Source organism: Haliotis rubra, unplaced genomic scaffold, assembly GCF_003918875.1.
Source record: "Haliotis rubra isolate DU_JTF1 unplaced genomic scaffold, ASM391887v1 Scf800, whole genome shotgun sequence".
Lineage (NCBI taxonomy): Eukaryota > Metazoa > Mollusca > Gastropoda > Lepetellida > Haliotidae > Haliotis > Haliotis rubra.
This window is the reverse complement of record NW_025767525.1, coordinates 336,195-347,395: the sequence shown is the minus strand read 5'-3', so window position 1 is coordinate 347,395 and position 11,201 is coordinate 336,195. Positions and strand designations below refer to the sequence as shown.

At 40.0% G+C, this 11,201-nt stretch overlaps 1 protein-coding gene across 1 annotated transcript in view; it reads right to left on the bottom strand.

Moving 5' to 3' along the window:
- Positions 1-6,172: 6,172 nt before the first annotated feature.
- Positions 6,173-11,201, bottom strand: part of LOC124261619 (mucin-19-like) — a 46,502-nt gene continuing 41,473 nt past the window's right edge. Inside the window, exons 21-24 of the mRNA XM_046695956.1 lie at positions 9,829-10,405; positions 8,974-9,131; positions 7,956-8,168; positions 6,173-7,178 (exon numbers count right to left, since the gene is read on the bottom strand). Coding sequence (XP_046551912.1) covers positions 7,003-7,178; positions 7,956-8,168; positions 8,974-9,131; positions 9,829-10,405 — 1,124 coding nt within the window. The 3' untranslated portion in view covers positions 6,173-7,002. The remainder of the gene's footprint in view (positions 7,179-7,955; positions 8,169-8,973; positions 9,132-9,828; positions 10,406-11,201) is intronic.

The following is an 11,201-nucleotide window of genomic DNA, read 5'->3' as shown; positions in this document are numbered from 1 at the left end:
AGAAAATTTGGGTGAGATGAGGTAAAATGGGCTTTAACGTCGCACTTAAGAATATTTCGCTCATATGACGACGTGCATGTGGGTGTAAATGTGGCTGCTTGTACTAGCCCAGACATAAGCTGGTTTTATAGTGCCAGCTCAATATAACACGTTCGCATGCACCTGTTTACACACGTGAGCTAATTTACACACCATGTAAAAAATACACACGTGTGTAAACGTGTCATGCGAACGCATCTACACACGTGGGTATACATGTATTTACAAAAGAAGCACATTTGCATGTGATCTGGAGGTCATGTAAATGTATATTTACACATACACGGGTGTGTTTTTCAAGTTATTTCATTAACAAAACAAGTTACATTTTGATGTAAAAAAATCAGAAGTCAGACTGACAATGCATCATTCTAACCTGAAAGATGAGGATTTTTGTTATGTACCCTATTTTGTAAAATATATTGGTACTGGTAAAATAAATTGGTAACATACTGTTTTATTGTCAACGTTTTCATCATGACGATATTGTCGAGATATGATTCTAACGTGTTATTAAACTAAGGAGTTAATATATTATGTTACAATTCCTAACACCTGAAAGGTGTGACAGTAGTATCTGATAGTCAATGGTGCAAGCCAGGACTTATGCTGATGAGTAACTGTCAATGGTACAAGCAAGGACTTAAGCTGACGAGTAACTGTCAATGGTACAAGCAAGGACTTAAGCTGACGAGTAACTGTCAATGGTACAAGCCAGGACTTATGCTGACGGGTAACTGTAATGTGATTGTTAACCTTGTAACGTCAAATCAGCGATTAACAAGGTTAGATAATAAGTCAGCAGACAAGTTGCTCACTTTCAGAAATGACTTAAGTTGAATATAAGAAATTGAATGGAGAGAATTATTTGAGACTGACATCCGATATGGCTATATAACAATGAGCCAAGTACTTAACCTACATAAACAGGTGACCATTAGTTTAGCACCACCTGAATCCAAGAGCAGTTTTTTTTAATATTGGCCCAAACGGATCACCATACCCTGTTACTGGAATAGAAAAGCATGTGCTTCACACAGGTTCTCAAAAGCAATGGATCACATGTTCGCCTAAAAAGTAGGTGTGCTTGATTAACGCTCACGTGTAGCTGATAGTTGTGTTTACTTTTATTTGTCAGAAACATCTAACAACACACTTTCTGTACAAACATTAAGTTTATGAACAAGCGTCTCTTCACATTATTTGTATAGTACATTTCTACTGGAATACAATTCTAAGGTTCTTTCACAGATGAAACTATATCATGTTCGCGGCAAAGGCCTGCATGACCTGGTGACCTGATCGACAGGCTGTAGCATCGTCAGCAGGGTCGTCCTGATCCCCAGGTTCCTCCTCATCCTGGTGCTCATCCTGGTGCTCATCCTGGTGCTCATCCCACTCATCACCACATATCTCGTTATGCAATTCACAAACATTGTGCAAAAATGCACAGGCGGCAATGATACTGCAGGCAAACTGCATTCTTGCACGACTGTAATTGAAAACCTTTTGTTCATCTGAAAGCATATCTCTGTGAGAATAAGGTTTGAGAAGACATGGTCTTAGGATGTAACATCTCCGAGGTTAACTACTGGAAGGGACACCTCCTTGCTTTATGCAGATCACGAAAATCATTTCTCAAATGCATTCATATTTGGGTGAAATGCATCTTTTTCAGAAGAGTTAAATATGCCTATTTTCGACCATGCCGAAATAAACCAATAACAGTGATTTAGATGTCCAAACGAAAGGTTGAAATAAAATTCTGCTTTGAGACAAAGATAAAACATTTAAAGTCACCATTTTAAACTATTAAAACAAGAAACAACTGCTGTAGAGTGTGTACAATTGTAAAAGAATCATTCGCATGACTTCAGTCTTTTAAAACATTTTCTGCTGATTTGCATTAGTGAACACATTTGAGAAAACATGCAGAATTGGTGCTAACTGCAATGGTATCTAAAGAGGCGTGAACAACAAAACGTGTCTGAGAATGATTTGGAATCCGTTAGTGCTGTGCCGGTGATAACGGTATTTTCTGTCTTCGCCAGTTGTCCCCAGACTCGAAACTCTATAGCTGTAGATGCTGAATGAGTGACAACTCACCGGAAGTCGGTCATTCATTGAAATCAACCAATCAGTAAAACGGGGCCTTGTACTTGACGGATCCGTAAAGATTCGGGTTTGAATTGGTCTTCAGTAACCGGGATCTGGTGACGGTTGACACATGTCATTGTATCCCAATTGCGTAGATCGATGCTCATGCTGTTGGTCACTGGATTATCTGTTTAACGCTTAGCAATATTCCAGCTATATGGCGGCTGTCTGTCAATAATCGAGTCTGGACCAGACAATCCGGTGATCAACCTCATGATCACCGATATACACAATTGGAATGCGATGACATGTTTCAACCAAGTCGGCGAGCCGATCCTCTTAGTCGCCTCTTACGACAAGCATGGGTTGCTGAAGACCAATTCTAACCCGGATCTTCACGGGTCGGTTGATGATTGTAAGGCTAGGTGTTTCAAGTATGAGTGAGGAGATAACCCCAGTGCTACTGTCTGGACGATCACAGAGACAAAATAAACATCATTCTTAGACAAAATCATTGCTTTTTTTATTCACAGAAGATGCAACAATAACGATGACAACAAAATGACACGCTCAATTCGAACAAACATTCATATCACAGGCTCGGTTGTGACTTGTCAATAAACTACAAGATACATACATGTACCTGAACGAGTGCAGTCAACTTACTATAAATTTAAAAGAAGCTTTCACCCAAAAGGGTCGGATTACAGGAAAGAAAACTAATCATGCCAATTATAAACTTTTGCAATTGTTTTTGAATTGATACGAATTACAGTTCTCAACATTTCTCAATGGCAACGGTTTATGCAAAAACTGACAAGTAACAAATTTGGTGAATTTAGGCTTGGTTCTTATCGAAAAATAAATTATCCAAGACAATTCATGAAAAAGACAATTATGCTACAGACTAATGAAACATGAAATTACGAGCCACAAATAACTTTTAAGATGCTTGAAAACATAGCGGGCTCATGATTTTGAATACAAAATGTCAATTCGGCGCTCCCTTTCACACCGATAGATATGTCACATCAGCCGAATCAGGCTTATTTATAGTCACGCACAGCCGACAAGCCGATTTTAGTGTTTCTTGTTGTTGTCTACCTTGAAAACCGACCAGGGTCCTGTTTCACAAAGCAATCGTAGCGCTAAGATGATCGTAACTCACATACTTTAGCATAGACTTACGACAGTCGTAGCCCTACGTTCGCTTTGTGGAACGGGCCCAGAGTCCCGATCTATAAAACGTCAGTAGCGCTACGAGATTCGTAAGCCTATGATAAACTATAGAGTTACGACAGGCCGTAAAGATACGAACGCTTTGTGTCGTAGAATTACGAACTGTCGTAACTAAAGAGTTTATCCCAGGATTACGAATGACGTGGTGCTACTAACGCTTTGTGGATCGGGCGCCAGGCTGGCAAGGAGAATTAACAGAAGTCTATAGCATTGGTGAAAGGAGAGCACTCTATGTTCCACTGGAGAGACACACGTTGAACGATGTAATTCGTATCGAGATAATATTACCCCAGAGTCAACATTCGAGGTGTTTGCAAGCATATGTTGCAGAATGCACTGGTTGTTAGTACCGACTAAACAATCATAGTCTGAAAGTGTAGCCACTATATAAAGGATGTATTGCCAAGTGTATTTACACACAGAAAATGTACATTAAATGTAAAAATATCTGCAGGTCTTTCACAACAACTCAGACAATAATTTATTAACAGGATGCAAGTAAAATGACTAGATGATGACTATAACATAGGGTTAGTGAGTTAGTTATCAAGATTTTCTCTTTGTTAACAATATTCAACCGCCGTCATCCTAAAACGTATATGCGGGAATAAACAACTACTTTTACTTAAAAGTGTAAATCACAAAAGAATAAAATTTCGTATATAAAGATTATTCATTATTGACATTTAGAATATCACCGTAAAATATATTTTTCGATTTCTGTCTGAAATTATGGATACAATCTTTTATCTGACGGGTACAATCTGCTATTGCATATACATAACAAGGCCAAAATGCGGCTACGTGGGGATGGGTGGTGAGAGGGTGATGGGTTAACTGCACAAAACCATGCCCGAACACAGGCCCTTGTGTCTTTGCGAGGATTAAAGATGTTAAGAAAAATGTAAAAAAAATTGAGATGATCCCCGACTCGAAATGCTTCATAGTAGAATACATTTTAAAAAAATCTTCGCACGGACACGAGGGCCTGTGTGCCCGAACTCTTATGTAACACGGTTTCAACACTCTCAATTGCCGCATCAGTCGACTGTTACTTACTTTGATTTACAACTGATGTGAATTTTCATCACCATCCTCCAGCATCATGAAACCAACACTGCCACATCCCAGCCATCCTCTCCGAATCAAACCCGCTGCACCCCAAATCGAAACTATTCCTCCTCAGTTCTATACGACTGGTAGGGCAACAGTGTGTATTGACTTCCGTGGTTAGTAACAAAAGCGGAATAAATATAACAGGTTATACATGTTTCAGCCATAATGACATCATTTGGACGGTATTATATATAATGAATATTTACATAGAAAATGTGCATAACTTTCCAATATATTTCAACATATTTTCTTAATACTATAATGTTTTATAAAATCACAGAGTCTTTCAGTACATTATCACCACTTTGCTCGATAAACTAATTCAATGGTCATTAAAAAGTGCTCTTTTGTATGAAAATATGAAAAAAGTTCAGTCGTTGATGCAAAAAGACGTCTTCATTCACGGTAATGCAGCACATGTCGTCACTTCTTAGACAAGTAACATATTTTGTAATATGTTTCGGTTCACCAAGCAGTAAACAGGGTTCCCGTAACATCCTCTAGCGTCTAACGAGACGACTGGGGATGTATTCTCCTAAGGGAGTTGAGTATGAATGAAGTTCACTCTGATCTATCGACCGGGATAATAATATTCGAAATTGAATGACCATGCACCGTGACATATTTTTAACCCAGAGCCAAGTTGATATCACTATCATACGCGATCAATATGTAAAGTACGTTTCATTCCACTTGCTGCCTATTGAAATGTGTAATTCACACTGATCTGTTGATAAAATTACATTTCTTAATTGTTATCAAATTTGATTTTATAAAATATTTTACAAACAATGGGTACCAATTTAGAAGAAGAAACAAGATGTGAAAACTTAGTTTAATAATTGGTTAACAAACCAGATCTACACGTGACAATAACATCGAATATGTGTGACGGTTTTCAGAAATATTTACACCAGAGAAAAATGGCCAGAGAAAGCAGAGGAGGAATTCAACGATATGCATTGTGTCAGTTCAATATCGCCTCGTTAACTACTATATACACTTGCTTCTTGCTTTATTAGCAAAGGAAGTTCTGATCCAACTACAACTATCGATTTCACTTAGTGGACCCAGCCTAAAAACACTGTAAATTAAGGGTGGTTGGATTTTCTTATCCCCTACCTCAATCAACGAGCTCGAGCAGCAAGCCGGGAAAACATAACAGGCAAAATATATAATTTAATAAATCTCAACAGTGACTTAAGACTACTTCAGTCAGAGAGTCAGAGGTCACATTCGTTGAGATATATTCAGTATGAAAACCATGTCATACACTGCAATATTATAATTCAATATAGTCACTCCAGGGGATCATGAAGAAAAAGTCGATCACTACAGTTCAAAGGTCAAGAGAATAATCAATGTGTTCAGTCCCAACGGTGACACAATACTAACGTTATACAACCAACATTTCTTCATATTCTTAATTTTATGTACATGGAGGGGTTAGATTATGGTCTACTTCGTTGTAGTTAAATATAATTCTTCAACATAATGCATTATGGCAACATAATGCTATGGAAACGCCTTGGTAAAAAATATTTAATAAAAAAGAATCTACTCGCTATTATATACTGGGCTAAACTGACTGACTGAGTTTGGTTTTACGCCGCTTTTAGCAATATTCCAGCAACATCACGGCGGGGGACACCAGAAATGGGCTTCACACATTGTGCCCATGTGGGGATTCGAACCCGGGTCTTCGGCGTGACGAGCCAAAGCTTTAACCATTAGGCTACCCCACCGCCCCATACTGGGCTAAAGAAGTTGGGGATCACCAATGTCTTTTAATAGATGATTGAAATACAGTTTCATAAAATATTCCCCAAATATTCACGATCTCTTTACTTTGACAATGTAACCTTTTCCGTTGATATTATTTGTGCCATTAAAATGTTCGTATTTGATACTTGAACAGAAATAAACATCAGATCTGTGGGTAAAGCTGTATGTGTTTGTGGACTAATTTGATAGTTTCAAATAATTTGAAGTTTCACAGAAAACAAACCGAGTACAGGTAGAAGAAGTGAAAATTTGTCAATGTCTCAAATCCACCGCAAATGAATGTGAGCACATACAACAGGGCCCGGGCCGTAAAGGAGGAACGAAACGGCCTTAAAATGGTAAAACGGGTGCTTTCTTGGACACCTTGGCATCATGCCAACATACCGGTAATGACGTCACATAAATATGAAGTCATTCTGTTCGTAATGCGAGACAGTCGTACATTTCTGGCACGAATCAGAAATCTTATCGTATTGACCAAAGATCCCATTCATTCATGGTATTGATTCAATTCATTTGTATAAATATAAAAAGCATTTTGTTATGTAAATATTGATAAAAAATAAAACTCCCTTTAAATTCCCATTTCATCATGAACAGAATGTACGAACGTAAAGATCAACCTTTTTTACGTCCAAATACATACATTAACATACTTGAGAATAACCAACCAATGTATTTAAGCAAGAACCTGATAGGCCGGCGAGACGTCACTGATGACGTCACTCAGGGTTCCGGACCAAGTGGCGGAGAAATGGCCTCGACAATGTTCACTTTGTTCTTCTTGTTGACAGCGAGGGCTATGACGATGGCGATGCCTACGATGACACACATCGCAATGATACCACCGAAGACGATTCCAACGATCAAACCTGTTTGTGATGAATTCGCTGCTGTTGTTGCTGGAAAACATAAACATGGAAGATCCATTACTATTTTTTTAAGATACATTTAGGAAATGATGTGAGAGACAGTGAGTGAGTGAGTTTAGTTTCACGCCGTTTTCAGCAATATTCCAGCAATATCATGGCGGGGGACACCAGAAATAGGCTTCACACATGTTGGGAATCGAGCCCGGGTCTTCGATGTGACGAGCGAACGCTTTAACCACTGGGCTACCTAACCGCCCCTGATATCTGAGGCAACTCTCCATATTGACATGTGACGGGTGACACACATCCCCTTGGTTTTTAAGGTCACCGATGGACCTGCTTTTGCTTGTGTTTGGGATGCGTGTTTTTGTTGGTGCAATATAGCTCGCTTTTTCATGAACACCGTGGATCATTACTATTTGCTGGGGATTAAAAAAAATGCCCATAAATATTGTTGGAATCGAACCATATTTGTAGCTGACTTATCCCATGAAGCCAATTATATACAGGACAAAAATAGGGATATATGTAAATTTTGAAATTATGAATAATGATCTTTTCATTCATTGACCCACTGATAAAATATCAATCATAAAAATACCAATATCCCTAACTTATTTTGACCAGTATATTATATATCATCACCCTCGATCATTAATTTGGTGCAATACCTTTTTCGAAAGTCACACATCTCCCACAAGGATGAGCGAATGAAAGTATGAAGGGTTTTTTTAACGGCTAAACAAAGCAACAGAATACGAATTCAAAGGAAGGACGAGTGAAAAAATGTTTTTGAAAAATGCTTACATTCCCCAAAGGCTGCAAAGCCAGTAAGATGGTCACTGGTACACGTGACGGAGCTCGTGGACTGGGAGGACACCGACAATCCATCTGTTTCCCATCTCGCGCTCAGCGTGTTCCAGTACTTGCAGCTCTGGGTCGACCCCGACTGAGGCCGAGTCACTACAAAGGTCATGGACACCGGGACGCTCAGACCTGTGATGCTGGATAACTGATCTCCTGGAACGAAATAGGAGCATTGAAACATAGATATGTATTTCAGGTTATGATTTCGTAAAAAATACAAAATCGATTTTAGAAGCACAGCAAAACATTAATGCAGTGAATGAGTGAGTGTGGTCGCTTTTAGTAATATTCGAGCAACATCATAGCGGGGACAACTGAAATGGGATCACACATTGTGCCCATGTGGGGAATCGAACCCAGGTCTTCTCGGATGAATGAACATTTTAAACCACTAGGCTACCCCAGGATCGAATAGATATGAATGATATATTTAACAATTGAAAATATCATCTCTATTTATCAGCAAATGAATCTTACAATACAAAGCAATTTTGCAAAACCTGATGTTTAAATGTGATAAGGCATTCTTAACCATATCATACCGAATGGAAAAACATAATTAAGTTACATAAGCCACGGATAACTAAGTTACGGATATCTTCAAATGATACGTTTTGTTTAACGTTTCAGTACAGATACTCGCATGTCTATCAAGCAGATATACACTGCTGATTAGCTATCCGCCATTTTGACCTCTCCGAAAGAGCGTTGCATGATGGGAATGTGAAGGAGGTATGATGCGTTAAGGAAGGTGACAACCCTCTTTGATCACGATCATAGCATTTTTCCGAAACGAAACATATTAAGAATAAAGATGAAAACAATTGAAACTGACGTTGAAATCCATACGTCAATATTGTTTTCACACATCGTAAGGGCTGTAAAAGAAATCCCAGCGAGTTTCCACAGCAAGCACAACAATCCCTAACCCAAAAACAGTTGCTGCTTCTATCTTTACCTGAGACCGGATCAATGAGCAAAATGTCCACAACGTCGGATGATCTCCGCTTGATGTCGTCACTGGTGGTGGAGTAAGGATCGACGTCGGTGTTGCTGCTTGTGATCTCGACGCCTACGCCCTCGCACGTTCCCGAGCTGCATGCCCACGACGCAAATCTGCAACAACAGAGCATATGTGGTAAATCCGCGATTGTTTATCTTCAGGACATTATCTTCGTCCTAAGTGTGAACGTGAGTAAGTTTAAATTTAGTTTCACGCCGCTTTTAGCAATATTCCAGCAATATCAGGGGAATCGAACCCGAGTCCTCGTCGAGACCAGCGAACGCTTTAACCACTAGGCTAACCAACCATCCCTAAGTGTGAACGAATTAGGTTGAATTCATAGAGCTAAAATGTCCATAATCTCTGATAAAGAATATTTAATTTAACATATGTTAATGTTTTTGCTTTTTTGATGTTGTTTTATGTCGCACTCAGCAATATTTCCTGCTAGATATGTTGGGAGCCAGCCAGACAATTCAGTCACTGATATCTTGAGAATCGATCTATGCAGGATTGACCTGCATCAACCAAGTCAGTGTACCTGACTACCAAATGCCAGTTGTCGCATGGGTTGCTGAAGACCAAATCTCACTCACATCTTCAAGGGTGAGCATTTACAATGTTTAGTAGGGTATTTAATGTGGATGTGTTGGAGGTTATGGAGAGACTGGACAAAGCCATGAAAAAACCCGGATCATTGTCATGCATGCTTTGTAACGTCACAGTTAATATTGTCCGAGTTTATAATAGTGCCTTCTCACAGTATTAAAGACATAGCATGACATATCGTGATATCGCATATAGGAATACCTTTTCCTCAGAGTATCTCCAAAATTGATGGTGGTACTGTTCGTGTCCTTGCTGATGTGACCACTTCCGGGTATGATGAACATGTACTTCCGGGTTGAAGTTGCGAAGGTGAAGGTCTGACTTTCATCCAATTGAAATCCCAGCCTAGCGGCTTTCGTTATTTTTGAGGTCAGATCTGTGACGTCACTACCGGTTACCGACCTGGCAGCCAGTGCCGCCGTCCATGTATGTATGTGTTCCACACTGCTTGCTGTCATTTTGACCGAATTTGTTTGGAAATAGTTTGTGATGGTCACATAGAAGGATGTGATAACTAGCATGTCGCTGTCACTGACTGTTGTTGCGGGTAATGCACCGAGAACACCTAGCAATGTATTTGCCTCTGTCTCCTTCAACTGCATGGTGTTGAGTGTTGTGTTGACGAGATTTATCTGAAGTGTTGCCAGTGTTGTGGTGACGACTGTGCTACGTCTTTGACGGTCCAGCGCTTCATCAGCGCTACGGCGACGTCTGCTGATACTTTGTTGCAGGGCAGCAATGTAGATGCCGAGCGCTACTGCTGCTTGCAGAGGTTTACCTGCGACATATGGAAGTACGTACATAGAGTTACTGACCCACAGACACACAGATAGTCACTGACACAAAGACACACAGATGTTATATTTGGGATTGCACTTTCTCGGTAAGTACAGATTCTAGTACTTTGGGGTGGGGGTGGGTTGAGTCTAATCGCCAGCACACAAAGTCAGCCGTCTACCCCTTTTACAGCCACCGGGGCTTCCACAGAATTGGAGTCGGACAAAAAGTAGTCAAGACAACGGACTTTGTGTACCCCTCTGATAAGGGTAAATTGGCATGGCTCCCACGGCCGAAAGTTAAGAGTACACAATGCCATTTAGAAAGTGGTCAGATTATATTTGGGATTACTTTCTTAGTAAAGTTCAATAAAGTATAATGTGATCTTAAATATTTCATGTGTTACAACTGGCCGTTTTCTAAATGGCATTGTGTATTCACACACACACACGCACGCACGCACGCACGCACGCACGCACACAAGCAAGCAAGCACGCACGCACGCACGCACGCACGCACGCACGCACGCACGCACACACACATACACTTGACGTGTTTGGATTGCTCTGCCGGCTTCAGCATTTCTTTCCACCTCTTTCTGTTACGGCGGGCTCTAGTGGGTACAATAGATACTAACGCGTCTGCTCGTCACTCCGAAGTACAGGGTATCACGCTCAACAACATTCTAGATGTATGACAGTGGTCTGTTAAAAACCGAGTGTGCACAAAAAACAAGTGATTGACATCATGAGCATTTATCTTCGCAATTGGAACACGATGACATGCATCGCCAAAGT